This window comes from Pelobates fuscus, chromosome 10, assembly GCF_036172605.1.
Source record: "Pelobates fuscus isolate aPelFus1 chromosome 10, aPelFus1.pri, whole genome shotgun sequence".
NCBI classification, from domain to species: Eukaryota; Metazoa; Chordata; class Amphibia; order Anura; family Pelobatidae; genus Pelobates; species Pelobates fuscus.
The window spans coordinates 142828267-142849025 of NC_086326.1; the positions used below are offsets into that span (position 1 = coordinate 142828267).

General features: G+C 46.6%; 2 protein-coding genes across 5 annotated transcripts in view; both read left to right on the forward strand.

Annotated features, from left to right (window-relative positions):
* LOC134574536 (gastrula zinc finger protein XlCGF26.1-like) overlaps positions 1 to 20759 on the forward strand; it is a 229658-nt gene that overhangs the window by 121426 nt on the left and 87473 nt on the right. For 2 of the 4 annotated variants that reach the window (XM_063433650.1, XM_063433649.1), the window contains exons 2-5: positions 5696 to 5815; positions 14321 to 14503; positions 14585 to 14708; positions 14850 to 15455. In XM_063433650.1, coding sequence (XP_063289720.1) covers positions 5744 to 5815; positions 14321 to 14503; positions 14585 to 14708; positions 14850 to 15455 — 985 coding nt within the window. In that variant the 5' untranslated portion in view covers positions 5696 to 5743. Of the gene's footprint in view, positions 1 to 5695; positions 5816 to 14320; positions 14504 to 14584; positions 14709 to 14849; positions 15456 to 20759 lie in introns of those variants that run through there. The other 2 variants (XM_063433652.1, XM_063433651.1) reach the window with 2 other exon arrangements.
* LOC134575517 (gastrula zinc finger protein XlCGF8.2DB-like) lies at positions 15497 to 16529 on the forward strand. The gene is made up of 2 exons (XM_063434818.1): positions 15497 to 15540; positions 15578 to 16529. The coding sequence occupies exons 1-2, from the start codon at positions 15497 to 15499 to the stop codon at positions 16527 to 16529; spliced, it is 996 nt and encodes a 331-aa protein (XP_063290888.1).

Here is a 20759-nt window from a genome sequence, read left to right on the forward strand (position 1 = left end):
ATTTCATATAGATATATAATTTTTGTAAAAAAATATTATTTTTACATTATTTAATTTACTTATTTGTATTTTATAATATATATATATATATATATATATATATATATACGTGTGTAATTTAATTATAAGTGTATTTTTATATCAATATATGTATATAGTAATATAAAAATACACTTAGTATGACATATATATATATATATATATATATATATATCTATGATATATAGACATATTATATAGATATAATATATGTACATATATAATTATTATTTTTTTTATTAACATTAACATGTATTTTTAATTTTATTTTACACTTGCAGGGAGACTGCCTGTCAGCACAGACAGTCCCCCTGCAGGCAGACACATGGACACCTATTGGGTCTTAATCTGCCATGGGGAGACTGTCTGGGCTGCAGACAGTCTCCCCACAACGGGAGCGCCGCCGGGGAACGATGGTGATCGAGTAAATACATAAAACCATGCTAAATGCTAAAATGCCGAACACGGTCCTGAACCGCCCTCGGTCGTTAAGGGGTTAAACTGCTATTCCAGCTTACACTCCAAAACTGTGTGTCGTCCTGTTATTGGAGGGAAAGAAGATTTGCTCCTGTGTCTGCTGGTCCAGCATGCAGGAGATTCAACTGGGAAAGTCCTTGTAAGGACTAGCGCTAATTCCCCATTCAGTTCCAGAGCTCCCAAGACTGAGTATCGTCCAGTGCCTGGTGGTGTCAGAGCTAGTTCTCCATCCGGCTCCAGGGCACCAGTCAAGCCACGGTGACTGTGGGTAGAAGTACTGTGGTTTGTCCCCTGTTCCAGCTAGGAAGCAGTCCTTGGCGGAGCTACCCAGTCGGGGTATCAGGTGATCCTTTACAGTTCTCATCGCGCAACGTTAAATTAAAAGTTCCTAGCATGAAGTTTGCCCCAGATTCCTTGGTCCATTCCGTATCATTAGGAGAATTAATCCTGTCTCCTATTCTCTGTCGGTTCCTGCCTCCTTACGTATTCCTAACACCTTACATTTTTCCCTGCTCAAACCTCTTGTCTGCAATAGGCAGGGGCGGACTGAGCGGTCGGTCACTTCGGACATGGTCCCAGGGCCCGACTGAGGTAGGGGGCCCGCCACCCAGCCACTTTGTGTCTGTAACACAGACACACAACAGAATTTGCGCCGACCGTTCGAGTCAAGCGCCTCCTTCGGGCCCAGCAGGTCTTACCAGAAGTGGAGCTAGGGCCCGGGGGAGCAGAGGAGTATGTGATCCCTGTGCGCGTGGGCGCACAACGCCGACGCCACGCACACACGTTGACTTGCGCCGCCTGCATGGGCCACCCGTTATTGAAGAGAATGCTTCAATGATCAGGAGCCCAGTCAGGACCCTTTACTGTGTAATGCTCTCCCTGCTTACCAAGAAGCAGAGAGAGGAGGGAGCCAGACTCCCATCACACTCAGCCAGATGCCACCCTCCTGAACCAAAAAGGTATGTAAGCAGGGGGGTGGTTAAAATATGTAGTGTGTGTCTGTGTATCTGTATGTATGTTAGTGTGTGTATGTTAGTGTGTGTCTGTGTATCTGTATGTATGTTAGCAGTGGCGTACGTACCGCGGTCGCGGGCCCCGCGACCGGGTAGCAGCTGCCATGCTTTGCGGCCCCGGCCCGTGCAGCAAACCGCCGCGGCCGCATGTTAAGGGGTTCATCGGGTGGCCCATGCTGTCAGGGCCACCCGATGGACATGGATTGTAAGGGGGCCCGGTCTGCGCTGGGCACTTTAAGAGCGCGACCGGGCCCCCTGTGATTACATCATCATGGCTGGGAGGAAGTGACCGCACGTCACTCCTCCCAGCATACTGAGAGCCTGCGTGGGAGGAAACCGAAAGGAGGAGGGAGTCAGAGTGGGAACTCTGACTCCCATCAGGCTGAGCCACCACCGGACCCCAGGGAAAGTCACACATGGTAGGAAACATTTTGTGTATTTGTGTCTCTGTATGTCTTTGTGTCTGTGTGTATGTATGTCTGTGTCTCTGTATATGTGTATGTGTGTCTGTGTCTCTGTATGTGTGTCTGTGTCTCTGTATGTGTGTCTGTGTCTCTGTATGTGTGTGTCTCTCTGTATATGTATGTGTGTGTCTGTGTCTCTGTATGTTTGTATGTGTGTGTCTGTGTCTCTGTATGTGTGTATGTGTGTGTCTCTGTATGTGTATGTCTGTGTCTGTCTCTGTATGTGTGTGTATGTATGTATGTATGTATGTGTGTCTGTCTCTGTATGTGTGTCTGTCTCTGTATGTGTGTCTGTCTGTGTGTCTGTCTCTGTGTGTATCCGTATGTATGTATGTCTGTGTGTGTGTATCCGTATGTATGTCTTTGTATGTGTGTGTCTGTCTGTGTCTCTGTGTGTATGTATGCCTGTGTCTTTGTCTCTGTATGTGTGTGTATGTATGTCTGTGTATGTGTGTGTATGTATGTCTGTGTATGTATGTGTCTCTGTATGTGTGTATGATTGTGTGTCTGTGTCTCTGTATGTGTGTGTCTGTGTCTCTGTATGTGTGTGTCTGTCTCTGTATGTGTGTGTCTGTCTCTGTATGTGTGTGTCTGTCTCTGTATGTGTGTGTCTGTCTCTGTATGTGTGTGTCTGTCTCTGTATGTGTGTGTCTGTCTCTGTATGTGTGTGTCTCTCTGTATGTGTGTGTCTGTCTCTGTATGTGTGTGTCTGTCTCTGTATGTGTGTGTCTGTCTCTGTATGTGTGTGTCTGTCTCTGTATGTGTGTGTGTGTGTCTGTCTCTGTGTGTGTGTGTGTCTGTCTCTGTGTGTGTGTGTCTGTCTCTGTATGTGTGTGTGTCTGTCTCTGTATGTGTGTGTGTCTGTCTCTGTATGTGTGTGTGTCTGTCTCTGTATGTGTGTGTGTCTGTCTCTGTATGTGTGTGTGTCTGTCTCTGTATGTGTGTGTGTGTCTGTCTCTGTGTGTGTGTGTGTCTGTCTCTGTGTGTGTGTGTGTCTGTCTCTGTATGTGTGTGTGTCTGTCTCTGTATGTGTGTGTGTGTCTGTCTCTGTATGTGTGTGTGTGTCTGTCTCTGTATGTGTGTGTGTGTCTGTCTCTGTATGTGTGTCTGTCTCTGTATGTGTGTGTGTCTGTCTCTGTATGTGTGTGTGTGTCTGTCTCTGTATGTGTGTGTGTGTCTGTCTCTGTATGTGTGTGTGTGTCTGTCTCTGTATGTGTGTGTGTGTCTGTCTCTGTATGTGTGTGTGTCTGTCTCTGTATGTGTGTGTGTCTGTCTCTGTATGTGTGTGTGTCTGTCTCTGTGTGTGTGTGTGTCTGTCTCTGTGTGTGTGTGTGTCTGTCTCTGTGTGTGTGTGTGTCTGTCTCTGTCTGTGTGTGTGTCTGTCTCTGTCTGTGTGTGTGTCTGTCTCTGTCTGTGTGTGTGTCTGTCTCTGTCTGTGTGTGTGTCTGTCTCTGTCTGTGTGTGTGTCTGTCTCTGTCTGTGTGTGTGTCTGTCTCTGTCTGTGTGTGTGTCTGTCTCTGTCTGTGTGTGTGTCTGTCTCTGTCTGTGTGTGTGTCTGTCTCTGTCTGTGTGTGTGTCTGTCTCTGTCTGTGTGTGTGTCTGTCTCTGTCTGTGTGTGTGTCTGTCTCTGTCTGTGTGTGTGTCTGTCTCTGTCTGTGTGTGTGTCTGTGTCTCTGTGTGTGTGTCTCTGTATGTATGTGTCTGTCGGGGGTGTGTGTCTGTGTCTCTGTGTGTGTGTCTCTGTATGTATGTGTCTGTCGGGGGTGTGTGTATGTGTTTGTGTCTGTATGTGTCGGGGGGGCCACAGTCAGGGGGGAGTGGGTCAGGGTAGGGGGGGGCCCACGGATCAGTTTCGCACCGGGGCCCCATGGAGTGACCAACGTCAAGGCAGGCCCCCCTAAAGCGGGTCCTACACTGACCCTCCTAAGAGTTCTGTTTTGACGTGGCATGTGGGCATACCCTCTCATGGCCATTAGAAGGTAACTAAAAACCTCCATTTGTGTGACAATGACTGTGTATCTGCCAGTGAGTGTATCGTGTGTCGGTGCATGCATTAGTGAGGGCCTGTTTCTGTCAGGAAGAGAAATTTGGAAGGGGGGGGGGGGGGGCAGTGCCTGAGTTATGTCATGCCTAGGGCATGTCATTTGTGCCCCCCCCCCCCCTTCCAAATTCGATTTTGCTATTCCCAGATACTCTGCTATATACCTAGCAGTAATATATAATCAGGAGTAACTTTAGGGGATGTTAGTTGATATCTACTACTTAACTCTCATCTTCCAACTCCTATTTACCTCTCCCCCTCTGGGTAGTACATGGTAGTACATCAACTAATCTCTTAAAGCCACCTACTTTAGTCTATATATTTATTGCAGTTGTATATGTCTTTTTAATAGAGACTAACATAGATCCTTCTGACCTTGTGTATATCCTGTTTAAGGCTGATATAATCTGCCCTAAAGTGTGCATACAGAGATACCTAATTGTATGCACGTATACATTCACATGAACAGTTGCCTTATATCCTGGATACTTATGTAAGCAGTCAGATTTTGGACTTACCAAATAGGCGCCTTTGAATTCCCCTTTTTAAACACCAGCATACACTTAGTTTTTGTGATCACTGTTTTTCGTTTTGTTCACAGATTGGTATTAAGTGTCTGAATGTGTAATACAGTTTTTTAACATGGTAATTTACCTACTTTTGAGTTGTTTATCTTCTGTATGGGCAAAACCTTTGGCTGGATTTTGAAATCTGGTACCTGAGCCAGTATTGGGTCCTCATGTTCAATATACCAGCTTTTAGAAGTGTAATGTTTACTATGTCTTACACGTTTATCTCCCCGTTCATGTCCGTCACTTCCTCCTAATGTTTCCCTCTGTTTTAGAGTATTACAGTGAGTGTGTACCTACACACAATGCATACCTGTATGTGTTTCTGTGTCGGTATGGCTGTGTTTTTGTCTGTGAATGCGCACCCATATGGTTACAGGTATGTGTGTCTGAGCTTTCACCTCTATCAGGGTTAATTACTAAAGTGAGAATTAAAGGTGAATTTCAAATTCAAGGCCAGAGTAGCCGAGCTGAAAGCACAGCTTATGACAAACAAATAAAAGATTGTTTGGCTCTAAATACTCATAGCTATAAGTCATATTTAATTAAGCACATTTTCCTTTAACATTTTTAATTGTAATAAAACCTTAAAGATTACTTATGCAAAATTAATATGATTTAGGTTAAAGCCAAACTGGATTCAAATTGCCCAGCAGTGCTGTCATAGTTTATTTTAATGATATTTAAATATGTTTTGAATCTAGAACCCATCTTCAGTTTACCATGACCACATTATGGACAAAAGGGGCAGTCTAATCACCATAATCACTACAGCGCATTGCGGTAGTAATTTTAGTGCCATGAGTACGCTGGCACCAATTCGTAATAAGACTGGGACCATGGGACCCAGGTAATTGGCAAACTGTTCAAAACCAGTTTGACTATTTGCAGCGTGATGGCCCCAAAGGGACTCATCGTACCATAACCTCTATAGTGGTAGTCTGTAGTGTTATGGTGCCTAGACTAAACCTTTAATTTAACTGTGTGGTGTTAGCAAATTGATATTATATATATATATATATATATCTTCAGACACAGTTCTATCAGACCAGAATATATATCATTTTCATTAACGTCTATCCCTTCCACAAGGGCCAGAACCCATTGTCAGAACATTGTAGTTACCCTGTGCTGAAGAACATGGACTGGACTCAGATTGATGAGAAGATCTTGGATCTCACCCTGGAGATCATCTCTTTGCTTACTGGAGAGGTGAGTGTTTGTAGGATTTCACACCATTAATATATATCAGAAAACAAACATTATCCTAGAAATAACCAATAAATGGAACCCAGCATCTTTTGTCTCCCTAGAATAGAGAAATGTGTTTTGAGTTCTAGGATTCCTGGATGAAACTAACTTCGATTATCAGAACGGAGCTGGCTGCCTGTGTGTGCCTCAGCTCCGGAGACATCTGTAACCTCTCTTCTAGTACTCCGGTGTATTTATACATATCTTAAAATTACAACTGCTATCCTATTAGCCAGGCTTTACATGTTATTGCAACTGCAAGCCATGATATACCCTCCGTGCATTTTTCGCAGTAAAAGTTACCTAAGCTGACACGTTAAGGAGAGAAAAAAAGGGTAGCAAGAGAGGTGAGGATGGACAACAGCTCAAATAGCCTGCCCTTTGGTGGGTCCCCGCTCAGATCTCAAGCTGGTTTTAGCTCAACTTGTTCCATTACAGAGAGAACATCTCTGAAGCATATCAGACTTGTCCCACTCATACGGGCAGTCCAGATCCGAAATGCCAGCAAGTTCCCTCTGCATGAGAGATACGACAACCCCAGACGATTGTTTCAATCTTGTAAGGTATCATCAGTTGGGTATAGCCAATATCCCTCAAGGCACCGTAAGCAACGCTTCCACTTCAGGATTACCCTTTACACTTAAAGGACCACTATAGGCACCCAGACCACTTCAGCTTAATGAAGTGGTCTGGGTGCCAGGTCCAGCTAGGATTAACCCTTTCTTCTATAAACATAGCAGTTTCAGAGAAACTGCTATGTTTATAATAGGGTTAATCCAGCCTTTCGTGGCTGTCTCATTGACAGCCGCTAGAGGCGCTTCTGCGCTTCTCACTGTGATTTTCACAGTGAGAAGACGCCAGCGTCCAAAGGAAAGCATTGATAATGCTTTCCTATGGACTGGTTGAATGCGCGGCGCATGCGCATTCAGCCGATGACGGCGATATGGAGGAGGAGGAGAGTCGCCCGCCTGGCGCTGGAAAAAGAGGTAAATTTAACCCCTTCCACCCCCTAGAGCCCGGCAGGAGGGGGACCCTGAGGGTGGGGGCACCCTCAGGGCACTATAGTGGTCCCTTTAAGGAGAGAAAAAAAGAGTAGCAAGAGAGGTGAGAACGGACAACAGCTCAAATAGCCTGCCCTTCGGTGGGTCCTCGCTCAGATCTCAAGCTGGTTTTAGCTCAACTTGTGCTATTACAGAGAGAACATCTCTGAAGCCTTTCAGACTTGACCATTCATACGGGCAGCCCAGATCCGAAATGCCAGCAAGTTCCCTCTGCACGAGAGATACGGCCACCCTAGACAATTGTTTCAACCTTGTTGTAAGGTATCATCAGTTAGGTATAGCCAATATCCCTCAAGGCACCGTAAACAAACCACTTCAGGATTACCCTTTACACTTAAGGAGAGAAAAAAGGGTAGCAAGAGAGCTGAGGACAGACAACAGCTCGAATAGCCTGCCCTTCTGTGGGTCCCCGCTCAGATCTCAAGCTAAAACCAGCTTGAGATCTGAACGGGGACCCATCGAAGGGCATGCTATTTCAGCTGCTGCCCGTTCTCAGTATACTCTTGTGCCCTGTTTTCTTGCTCTCCTTAAGCTGACACGTTGCCTGGATTTGTCCACCAAATTAAATGAAAATAAAGAACAATCAGTGCTGTCTATCTCTGACTTATAGCTGGCTATTAGGTTTTGCTAACATTAAGGAAGTGACAGTTGCTCAATAAATAATTATATTTGTAAATATATTCTTTATTTTGTTTTTCTTAGTTTAGGTAGGATTGAGACTCGCAGGTCTCCGTATAAGCCAGTGTATGATTTCAAAGTAGTCTGGTAGGCATAGGTGTTATCGGGCTCGCAGGCCCACAGGAGTGCATTCTCCAATGTATTAAGTGACCTAGACACTCAAGTGTCACCATATTTAAGCGTTTTGCAATTTGTTGAGTTCAATTAGTCACATGCATGGTTGGGCTCGTAGGCCCGCAATGTTGTCGGACGCGCAGGTCCCTTAAATTACAAGAGCATTCATCAGTCCGTACGTCCCATGTGTTGTGGTTAGGTTAGTTTCTGCTCGTCGTTGTGTTTGTGTTCCACAATACCACCGTCTCCGTGAGAGGAGTGGTGGGTTGCCGACTTTTGTGTCACATTCCTGTTCGTGTGCTATTAACTGTGTGTGCCTTATCAAATTGCAGTGTGTGTCTGCTTCAATAGGTGGAGTAAGGTGTGTCAAGGTATCTAACGTGTTGGGTTTATGCAGGGATGTAAGATGGTGTATGTTATTTCGCTGGTTAGTAGTGCCTGATTTCAGTTGCGCATTGGAGCGGCAAGGTGGTGTGATAGTGGGTTACCAGTCCCATGTCAATCACGTTCTCAGGTAGTGGTGGGAAGGGGGGGTCGGGGTCTGATAGCATCTCTGCCCTTGATCCTCTCTATGAATGCATCTTTGGCGGTCTCGAGTAGCCACAGCGTCCAAGTCTCTGCGTAAGTCTGGGGCGAGGCTGTGGCTGTCATGGTCAGGTCCTCTATTGCCCTGAGTTTTTCCATCTGAGCGAACCATACGCCTAGCGGGGGTGCTGTCTTTTGCTTCCAGTATTGGGGGAGTACCTGTTTGGCTGCGTTCAGTATCCTAATCGTCAAGGAATTCTTATATTTAGATCTAGGCATTGTGGTGTGGTGGAGAAGCATTGCCGCTGGTTCCGGGGGGGGGTGCATCTGAGAACATCCCCAATATCCCGTGTATGCCCTCCCAGTACGGTCTGATTACCTCGCATTCCCACCAAATGTGTAGCACGGTTCCCATTTCCCTCTCGCACCTCCAGCATAAGTTAGTGTGTTCTGGGTCGATGTTGTGGAGGAGGTGTGGGGTGCGGTACCAGTTCGTCAGGATTTTAAAGGCCGTCTCTTGGGTCTTGCTGTGCACCGAACAGTGGTGGGTGAGGTAGCATATCTGCTCCCACTCTGCTTCGGTGAACGTTCTATTCAGTGCTCTTTCCCATTTCCCCATATCAGTGGAGGTCTCTGTCTGCAGCATCATGTATAAGAAGGAGATCCCGTGTGGTAGTTGGTCTGGGTTGTTGCTTAGTGTCTCGAATGTCGTGCGGTCTCTGGTGAGTGCGGTTCCCTGTGGTAAGGTGCGCACGAAGGCGGAGAGTTGTGCGTGTTTAAATCTGTGTAGGAATGTGGGTGTTGTGTCACCTAGCATGTCCGACAGTGGTTTACACTTGCCGTTGGTGGTTATGTGGTGTAGTCTCGGAATCAGGGTCTGGAGGATTCCCTGAAATGTCTTTGGGTCGAGGCCTGGCGTGAAGTCAGCGTTGTGTATCAGTGGTGTCAAGGGGGAGAGGTAAGGTGCTAGGCTGTGTGTCTTCGATGCTCTGTGCCATACTTCCAAGGTCTGTTTGGTGTACGGGGACATGGCTCGACTTCCGGGGTCTTTCCTGCCCCAGAGTATGGCTGCTAGCGGCACGGTTGCCTCTGACTCTTCTGCCACTTTCCATAGTTTATGGACCCCGCTCTTCGTCCACTCCATCACCCGTAGAAGATGTGTGGCTGTGTGGTACAAGCGAAAGTCTGGCAATGCCAGATCCCCCTTGTCTTTGGGTTTCATGAGTGTGTTGGCTTTCATCCTGGGGCGCCTTCCGTCCCAGATGTATGTGATCATGGCTGTTCTAAGTGAGGCGAAAAACGCCCCCGGGAGTTTGATAGGAATGGTTTGGAATAAGTATAGTAGGCGCGGGAGGAAATTCATCTTGATGACTTGGATCCTCCCGGGCCACGATATGTGTGGGTGTGCCCAATCCCTCATGTCTTTTTGGAAGGTAGAGAGTGTGGTAGCAAAGTTAGCTTGGAAAAGGTCCCTGCTTTCTCTAGTTAGCCAGGTTCCCAGGTATCTGATCTTTTGGTCAGCCCATTGGAACGGGAAACTCTGGCGTAAAGGGCCAGCGCGTCTGCTTGGGACGCTGACGCTCAGGATATGGGATTTAGAGTAGTTTATTTTTAGGTTGGAGATCTCTCCAAACTCTTTAAAGGCGTGTTGGATGTTGGGTAGGGATATTTCCAGGTTGGTGACGAACAGCATGTAGTCTGTGAAGGCGGCCACTTTGTGGTGGACCTCGCCCGTTGTGATTCCTGTGATATCGCTGTTATGTCTGATGTGTGTCAGGAATGGCTCCAGGGCTAGGACGAACAGTAGGGGGGATAGGGGGCATCCCTGTCTGGTGCCGTTGTGTATTGTGAGTTCCGTGGTCAGTGCCCCGTTGACAAGGACGTGTGCTGTCGGTGCTTGGTATAGAGCTGTTATCCACCTCATCATGTGCGGTCCCAGTCCCGCGTGTTTCAGGGTGTCGAAGAGGTATGTCCAACCCACTCTGTCGAAGGCCTTCTCCGCATCCTTGGATAGCAGGAGAAGGCCCCCAGCTCCCACCCCCCTGCTGTGCATAAGGGTGAGTGCTCGGATAGTGTTGTCTCTAGCCTCGCGGCCCCCCACAAACCCCACCTGGTCTGGGTGGAGCCGCGTCGCCAGGATCTTTGCGAGGAGTTTGACATCACAGTTGATGAGGGAGATTGGTCTGTAGTTCCCACAATGTTCGCCGTCTTTACCTTCCTTGGGGATTATGGTAATGTGTGCCGTCAGGGCCTGTTTGGGGAAGCATTGGCCTTCTCTCACTGCGTTGAAGGATTCCACCAGCGGTGGGTATAGACTGTCCGCAAGGTTTTGTAATATTTTAGTGGGAGGCCGTCGGGGCCAGGGCTTTTGCCTGGTTTAGTTTGTTTTATCGCAAGTGTCAGTTCTTCTAGTGTTATTGGTTCGTCTAGGAATGTTGATGTGTCTCCGTCTATAGTGGGGGCGGATGTGCGTTGAGGTATGTGCGTATTTGGTCTTGTAGTCGTGTTTTCGCTATCTCCGTGTGTGATTGCGGTAGGGAATAGAGGTCGGCGTAGTATGTCCATATTGCGGTCAGAATGTGGGTCGGAAGGCGGTGAAGTGTGCCACTTTTGTCTATGTAAGTAAGCTGCCGTCGTTTTGCTAGCATCGTGGTTAAGAGTTTGCCGCTCTTGTTCCCGTGTAGGGAGAAGAAAGCTTTGTGTCTGATCACATCTCTGTGAAACTTAGAATGAAGCAGTGAGGTTAACTCTCGCCTTAGCTGTAGGAGTCGCGTCTGGTGGGTGTGGTGTGGCGCGTTTTTGTTAAGGTCTTCCTCATGTTGGATGTCTGTCAGGATCTTGGTTAGGCGGGCTTCGGATTGTTTCTTAAGTGTGGCTCCCTGTTGTATAAAATGTCCCCGTATCACACTTTTGTGGGCTTCCCATCTAGTCGTCGGGGTTGTCCAGGAAATGGTCCCTAAGTTTTTCCCCTATGTGTTCCGTTAGGTCGGTTCTGGCCAGGAGGTACTCGCTGAGTCTCCATTTAGTTATAGTGGGTCGGTACAGTGGGGATTTTAGGTGAAGGGTAACAGGTGCGTGGTCAGACCACGTCGCCACTCCTATTGTCGCGTCCACTACTAGGGGGAGAGCATGCTGTGTGGTGTAGAAGTGATCTATTCTAGTGTATGTTTGATGCGGATGGGAAAAGTATGTAAAGTCCTTTTCGTCTGGGTGGTGGGCTCTCCAGCAGTCGACCAGTCTGTGCTTTCGTAGGAGTGCCTTGAGGGAGTGTAGCTGTTGCGTCGGGGTGTGGGACGTGCCTGCAGAGCAGTCCCAAGTTGGGTCTAGTGTAATATTAAAGTCCCCCCCAAGTAGCAAGGTCCCTTCAGCAAAAGCGTGCAGTTCGGAGGAGGAAGCGATATTGTTTCCTATTAGGGGCATATATGGTTGCGAATGTGTAAGATTGCCCAGCTATTTTGCCTTGGACGAATAGGAATCTACCCTCCTTGTCCGTTAGGCACCCCCCCCCCTCCTGGAACGGCACCCGCTTGTTCACAGGGATGGCGGTCCCCCTAGATTTGCCCCCATGATAGTCGCTAAAGTACCCTTGTGGGTAGTGTTGGTTCGTCAGTTTTGGTCTGTCGCCCTTCTTGAAGTGTGTCTCTTGGATCATGACTATCGAGGCCGTATGTGTGTGGAAGTCTTTGAGGGCCCCAGAACGTTTCTCAGGCTTGTTAAGTCCCCTGGCATTAATGGTCATGATGGTGAGTTTGGCAGGAATCAATGCCATGTCGGGTCTGGTGGGGTGAGTGAGGCGCCGCCCCCCTGGATCTCTCTGTCGGTGGAAAGGAGGCTTAGAGAGGGGGGGCGAAGTGGGGATTGAGATGGGGGTGTGTGGTACGGGTAGGGAAGGTTTGGGTCTCGTCACAGTGTGGTGGCGACTGGGTGTAGGCGTCGGGGAGCTACAGCGCACGGCTCCACCTGTGGTCCGTGTGGCTTGCTCACCTTTTATTGACGCCCTATCCCGTGGGGTCGTGGAAGGAGGCCCAGGCTCTCCTAGCGGTCCATGTCTGTGTCCGGTCCGTAACTGTCGGAACTCGCCTTAGTCACCTGTAAGCGTCACAGACCTGCGTGGTTCCCCTGCGGCTCCAATGCGTGTCCTGTGTATGCGTGGTATCGTAATCCTCGCCTCTGATTTAGAGTGGCCTCGTGGCCTGTATGGGAGTAAGGCAGTGATAAATGAGCTAGAACATCGAAAACATCTATAAAACATATCATTTTAAACATTTAGACAACATGTCTTTCAAACCAGTAACAGTGGTCAGGCGATATCCGGCCCTAAGGCTGTGTTTGCCAAAAGGTTTGCCTGTGTAGGCTTACATTCTATTGTGCTGTCCCGGATCTCTCAGGCGTCCCCCTTGGTCCTGTCCCTGCGTTCCCCCCCCACCTTGAGCGTGTTGCCATCCCCATTGTAGTCGCATCAGTGCCCAGTCTCGACCGTAGTGTGTTTGGTCTTGTGGTCCCCCCCCCGTTGTTGCCTCCTCCCCGTGGGTGTTGTCCATGTGGGGTCGCTTCCTTATCCTTGTCTGTGTAGTACCCTTGCTCCAGCTTCCTGGTCTCCCGCTTACCCCCTCACCCCTGGTTCGACCTAGAGTCCAGCTCCCCAGGTGTGTCCCGCTGGCTCCACCCTCCCCCCCGGGCTGCTTGCAAGTGGTCATCGCAGGCCGGGTGGATGGCGGCGGCGGGACCCAGCCGGAGAGCCGAACCTCTCCACTCCCTCCCTTCCCCCTCTGTCCTTGAGGTACTTGCAGTTAAAAATACTCTTTAGTCCAGGTCGCCGGCACAAGCGGCTCTAGTTTCTCCGCGCCCCAGTGCTTGGGGGGGTCCACCGGTGTGGTGGCGTGGCACGTCTGGGGGGTCACGTTGCACCTTTGGTTCGGGCCATGTCTTGTGGCTCCATGTGTGGGTCGTACCGGATAGCGTCTCTGAGAATCACGTGGCAGGGGGGCGCAAGGGGGTCGTCTTGCGTTGGGCCAAGTCTTTTGGGGTGTCCAATTCAGGGCAGCAACCGCTTGAGTCAATTACCGGGTTGTTCCCGACGGCCTTATGGCTTGCTGTCGGGGTCTCCTTGCTCGTTGTTGCGTTGGGGCTGGAGGGTTCGGCCCCTGTGGGAAGGAGTAAAAATTCAGCGGGTCGTACCAGGTCATGTGTATTGGTGCGAGGTGCAGCTCTTTTAATAGGTCTTCCATATCCCCTTCGCTTTTCACTGTGAAAGGTCCATTCTGTGTGGTAGCTTGCTGTCCCGTGGGAAAGTTCCACCTGTAGCGGACTTTATTGGCCTGTAGTGCCCGTGTAAGGGGGCGCATCGCTCTCCGGTTGGCTAGTGTCGCTGGTGACAAGTCCGGGTACAGTTGTACCTCAACTCCGTTAATGAGCACCTGTTTGGTGTCCATGGCTCTACGCAGGATGTCTTCCTTGGTTTGGAAGTGGGCAAGGCAACAAATGACATCTCTAGGGGGGGCATCTAGAGGCCCTTTTGGTCTGAGGGCCCTATGTGCCCTAACAGGGGACCGGCAGGGTATGAGACACTCAGATTATTCACTCAACTAAATTTTTGCAAATTGATTCCAAATTTAATTCCATTGGCAAAAGTGGGGTGGGGGAAAGCCCGACTATAGCTGAGTTATGAGATCTTTTCAGACCATCTACTTAAGCATCAGTTTATCCTTTGGATTTAATTTGTGAAAATTCAGAGTTTAGTAAATAATCCCGTCAATATCCAGCACATGGCAGGGGACCCAATGCTTCTAATTGAAATAATTTTGTGTTGGGTCAAGCAGATTGGGATAATGCTTTAGATTCCCTTGAATAAGCAAATATTTTTTTTTAATTTTACACCTCTGTGGAATCATTTGGTAATGGGAGGTCAGAAGTAGATTTATAATAATCAACATCAAATGTGTAAATTAGATTCTAGGATCCCACATAAGAGATGAGAACAGCATTGTAGGAACTGAGTAGAATAGTCCTAAACCCTCAAGGTTTTTAAATACTTGTGTCCCAGAAATAAAACCTCTATAATTATTTTTTTCTTATTATTTTTAATCAGGTAATTGCAAAACAGTTTCGTGAGTGTGTTGATCACAACCGCCCTCACCATGTAACAGAAGGATCCTATAAAACAGAGCGCCTCAGTGCAGTTACTCAACGTTCCTCACTGATACATGAGAGAGAGAATGACAAGAAGATCCTGGAACTGACCAAGAAGATCATCCAGCTGCTGACTGGAGAGGTGAGGCTGCTGGGAATGGGATATTATACAGTAACAAGAAGGGATGTGTCTGGATAGTGACTGTATCATTGTGTGTGTCAGGTTCCTATAAGGTGTGAGGATGTCACTGTCCATTTCTCCATGGAGGAGTGGGAGTATCTAGAAGGACACAAGGATCTATACAAGGACGTAATGAAGGAGAATCACCAGATCCTCAGTTCACCGGGTGAGAGGATGCTAAACTTCTATAATATTTGTGCATATCAGAGATGATTTCCAAAAATGTACATAAACAATAATGTTTTTAATGTATCTTTTCTTGCAATAATCTGTCTACTAATAATAAATAAAACATTTTCTCCTTTAGGTAAACCTTTATCAGGTGAAGATCATACTCCAGATTGTGTGCCTGAGTTTGGAAACAATGAGGAAAGTGTAGCTAAACCTAAAGATGGACCACACTATCTGCGAACTAGTAAAGTAAGAAAAAGACTGAAAAATAATACACCGTACATGTGGGAAGAGTCTCCACCGTGTATAGAGGAAAATCACAGAGACATGGACATTTACAAAGAGACAGAATATCCATCTACTGATATTAAGAAGGAATCGGCATTACATGAAGAAGGAAATCTCACAGGGTTTGACATCCATGCATGCACAGATAATACACAGACAGAATATTCATCTATTGTTATTAAGGAGGAATCAGCCTCGGATGAAGAAGGGAATCGCCCAGGAGTCGACATTTATAAATCCAGTCACAATTCTACTCTTGCAGATAATGAATTTAATAGAACTTGTTCAAACATACATTCTATCAAGCCTTGTATTGAATTAAATACACCACATCATATTGATGGTAATGCTACTCAGAGCAAAGACAACATAGAGGAAATATTCCCGATTTCTGATTGTCCACAAGGCTTCAGTAGTGACACGCAGGATGTTAAGCATCAGCCAACTCATACAGGTAAATACTTATTATCCACACCAGACCTTATTATACATGAGATGAATCACACAGGAGAAAATCAGATTTTGTCTTTTCAATCTGGGTCAGATTTTATTCAGGTGTCAAGTCTTGTAAGGCAGGAAATGGATTGGCCTGAACAGGCACCATATATATGCTCTGAATGTGGGAAAGGTTTTACCCAGGCTGCAGAGCTTGCGTCACATAAAATGGTTCATAATAAGGCAGGACCATACAAATGTACTGCATGTTCAAAGGCTTTTAAAAAAAAAGCCTCATTTTGTTGGTCATCTGAAGATTCACACAGGAGAAAAACCATTTAAATGCTCTGATTGTGGGAAAAGTTTTACTTGGAAATCCCAGCTCATTTCACATAAATGGATTCATTCAGGTGAGAGACCATTTAAGTGTAATGAATGTGGCAAGTGTTTTACCCAAAAACATCATCTTAATAGTCATCAAATGGTTCACAGTAAAGAAAAGCAATTTAAATGCACTGAATGTGGCAAGTGTTTTACCCGGGCCACAAGTCTTGCATCACATAAAATGATGCACACAGGAGAAAAAACATTTTCATGCTCTGAATGTGGGAAAGGTTTTACCCAGGCTGCACTGCTCGCGTCACATAAAATAGTTCATAATAAGGAAAAACCTTACAAATGTACTGAATGTTCGAGGAGTTTAAAAAAAAAAAAGAAAGATCTTGTTCAACATCAGAAACTTCACACAGGAGAAAAGCCATTTAAATGCACTGAATGTGGGAAATGTTTTATTTCGAATTCTCAGATAAGTGCACATAAACGGATTCATACAGGCGAGAAACCATTTAAGTGTTATGAATGTGGCAAGTGTTTTACCCTAAAGCATCATCTTATTAGTCATCAAATGGTTCACAGTGAAGAAAAGCCATTTAAATGCACTGAATGTGGGAAGTGTTTTACCCTAAAGCGTCATCTTATTAGTCATCACATGGTTCACACAGGAGAAAAGCCATTTAAATGCTCTGAATGTGGGAAAGGTTTTAACTGGGCCTCAAGTTTTAACAAACATAAAAGAATTCAGCACATAAACTGATTCACACAGGAGAAAAAAATATTTTCATGCTCCGAATGTCGTAAACGGTTTAACTTAACCCTTTAAGGACGCATGACAGAAATTTTCCGTCATGCTGATCCTACCCTTAAGGACACACACATGAAGGACAGTTTTCATCGTGCAGTATTTTTCCAGTATTTTTGTGAGCCCCATGTATCATTTGATTCCTGGGGCTCCCCTCTCTCACATGGGGCCAGAATAATTGGCCCCAGACTGACCAATGCCCTGTTTGCAGAGCTCAAAGTGAGCGCGGCAAACAAGCATTTAAATTGGTATTTAAATCCCCACTGTTACAAATTGGTGCAATCAGGGATAAATCCCTGCTCACACCAGGGAGTCCCAGGTATCAATGGAAACCTGGGGCTCCCCTCTATTAGGTGGGGACATTTTTTGTGACCCCCCCAGCCTTTTTGATGAGCTACATGCAGTGCTCATCAGTGCTCATGGCGTGTATCTGCTTAAATTGCCATTTAAATGCTGCCTATTGTAGTGTGAGCAGGGTTAAATCCCAGCTCACACCATGAAACCCAGGTATCATTAAAACCTGGGGGACCCCTCTGTCAACTGGGGTCGTTTTTAGTGGCCACAGACTTTTTGATGAGCTGCATGCAGAGCTCAAAGTGAGATTGTCATGCAGCTGTTTAAATGGGGATTTAAATTCCCATAGACAGCAATGTAGTGTGAGCAGGGTTAAATCCCTGCACACACAAGGAAACCTACATATTAATAGATACCTGGGGCTTCCCTCTGTCAGCTGGGGCCAATTTTAGTGGGCCCTGACTTTTTGATGAGCTGCATGCAGTGCTAAAAGTCAGCACTGCATGTAGTCCTTTAAATCCACAGAGAACACTGCGGCTGAGATCAAGCTCAGCTACAGTCATTCTCTCAAGTGATCTGGTGCTTGGTAGACCCCCAGGGTATGAACAGACCCTGGAGGGTCACCCTCTATGCCCAATGCCATTCTGATCAGTGCTGGGCTTTTTTAGTTGCCCAGCACAGATCTCAATGCATTGGGCATAATGTCTGAAATGTAAGAGATAGGAGACTCCAATACTGAAAATAGCCAGTAGATGGCAGAAACGTACCACTGTCAATTTTAGTTTAACATTTCTTTACTAATATCAGTACAGATATTAGCAGAGGGAAACCTTTGGGATTAAGATTAAATTGAGGATTATTCGGTTTAGAATAAGTATTAGATTTATTATAAGGTTTATTACATATATGTTTTAGGTTTATAATTCTAGAATTGGGATTATGTTTCAAATTATGGTTTGGATTAGGGTCAGCACGTGCATCCCAAAGACATACATATGGGAAATATTTGTACTCAGGAGATGTTTCTGAGTACTGCTAAGATAATTTTATGACAGTGGGACGCAGGATTTAAAAAATAAGCATAAAAAATACTATGTGTATGTAAAAATGAATATCACAAACGTTGAAACAAACTGGTAACAAAATGTCACTTCAATAAAACTAATAATATTTTATGTGAGAGTACCCATGGTGTCTGTCACGAACGCACCCTACTCCAAGAGTGTGCGTGACGTAGTTTTGGTGGTGAAAGGGTTACAGTTCACTATTTGTCGGCACTAGACCGGAAATAATGACAAAATCCCCCTTTTAACACCACCCACACTTAAACATAATAATATAACTATTACTATTTTAACGCTGCCACCACCAAGACCATTCATAAATGGGGTGCCTTGGTCCCCCAGGTAAATCAATAATAAAACTCACCTATCCTTGTTTGTGATCGGCTGACTAGCACGTTCCCTCAATACCTCTAACGTGGGATCTGTCCGTTGGGCCTGCTGGAATTCGGGACTCTGCGCCTCGGTCTCAGAGTCAATAGGGGGCTTGGACACAGATTCCTGCTCCCGGACTACAGGAAGGGATGGTAACAAGGAGACTCCCTGGTTCCCCCATCTGGGTGCTCTCCTGTTGACACACGCTCTGAGTCTGTAGGCTGCGGAAGGTCCTGCTCCTTACTCGGGTAAGACCGCTGCCGGGTTACCACAACTACAGTGGAAACCTCTGTCTCCCCCTCCCCGTGATTTGCACTTGGCACATCCTTACAGGGTACCACAGATAAATTTGGTTCTGGCACAGACTGATAGACACACTCACTCTGCCCTCCCTCCCAGTGACTCTGTCTTGGCACACTCTCACATCGTATTGCAGACACATCTGGTTCTGGCACACATGCTCGCTCTGCCCTCCCTCCCAGCACAATTGCATACATGCATCGTTACATGATTCCACAGACACCCTGGGTTCTGGCACAGACTGACATACATTCTGACCTCCCTCCAAGCACAGTAATTTACATAAACATTTGCACCCTGTCCTCTCCACAGCAGGGCCCCTACAGGGCTTTGGTTGGTAACACATATCACTCTCTGGCACATACTGGGATAGCAACCTACCTAAGTCGGTATCAAGCAATAAATTTGTAGGAATATTATCCGATACCCCCACATCCCTCAGACCCCTCCCCAATCCAAATATGCGTATATTGCCACTGCAGGACGTATTCCCCCAATCCCCTTTCCGGCTAAAGTCCTGCCACGGATGAAGTCCTCAGAGCGCACTAGTTCTGGACGCACAAGAGTCACATCTGCCCCAGTGTCCCTGAGTCCCACAGTTACCTTCTCTCCCACTGTAACAAGCTGCAGGTTCACATTGTTGTTGCCCTCTGACTTGGTCACGAACAACACAGAAGATGGGTCTCTTGCGGGTTGAACTGCTCCGGATGAGGGTGCTGGCCTCCTTTTCTCTGGGCAGGTATTCCTCAAGTGCCCCATTCGGTTGCAAATAAAACAACTGTGACTATCTCCTTGCGCAGACGTGGCACTAGCTCCCCCACTCCCTGAGGTAGGAGCTAAAACAAAAGGTGGCCTGCTAGGCCTGGTGATTGGGGAGCCATGGTGCTGTGGTCCTCTGTTGCTCCCTTGGCAAACCCTCTGCTCCGGTCCACTGTTGCTCAGTTGGCAGTGTGGAAATCTGCCAGCTCACCCGCCTCCAATGCTGTTTTGGGGTTCCAGTCCAGCAGCCGTTCCTGTACATCGGCTGGGCAGAGCTGAAAAACTGTTCTTTTATTAACAGTCTTGCAAACTTTCCAAAGTGGTAATCTCCCGTGCAGTAGTCCACTGTTTGAATGCTGGGTGCCCCTCAACTGCTGCATAACTTTCTGTGGGATGCTTTTGCAAAGTCCTGAATTTCTTTCGGTATACCTCAGGAGTAAGGTTGTACCGTTTTTGCAAACCTGGTCAAATTCTGCTGGAAGCACAGCAAATGCCTCCAGTGCAGGACCTCTGAGACCAGGGGTGAGGTATTTTGCCCACTGGTCCTTTGGTAGCTGGTACTGCCTGCAAACTTTTTCAAAACTGCGCAGGAAAACATCCAAATCACCATCTTTGTCCAAAGTTGGAAAGTTCTCTGCATGTGGTTTGGGTGCAGAAGAGTCTCTGGAATTAATACTTATAGGGGAGGCAGTCAACCTCTCCAACTCAGCCATTTTTTTTTTTCAATTCTTTATTTTTGAAGTGCAGATAGGCATAACAGATACACATGTGGTACGCCAGAGGCATTCCACTTGCTTGTTCCAATAACAGTTGTAACAGTAGGGTATATAGTGATACTTGCACAATTTTATGTTTCGGATGAGGGTAGGTAGTGGTAAAATATGAGTGGAACAGGTATATCAGGCATAACATTACTGCGACTGCTGAGTATGAGTTAGTTGTCGAGGGACTAGCTAGACTGGACATGGTTGCGCTACTCGTGTATCTACCATGTGCCTCCCTGGCAAGTGCAGCCCGTTTTACATAGTTTAACTATTCGTTGGTTGGTACATGAAAAGTGTCATCAGGTGTAAGCTAGGTGTCCGGGTACATGCCTAGTGTGTGTAAGACAAGATTTGAACGAAAGTTAAAAGTCAATAGCATTCACTATTAAATAAACATGTAACGTGTAGTCTAGGCATTACTTTTAGAGACCCTATGGTTCGATACACAGAGACCGATTGCATGGCTCAGACAGGTGAGAAGCCTGCATAGTTACATTTAGTAAATACCTGGCGAGGTACTAATACACATAACAGGAGAAGAGAGATATCAGGCTTAAGATTGCACAGGTATATAATGAGTCTTGCAGATATCAGGCCTTAGCGGCTGCAGGGGGGACTGGATTGCGTCCATT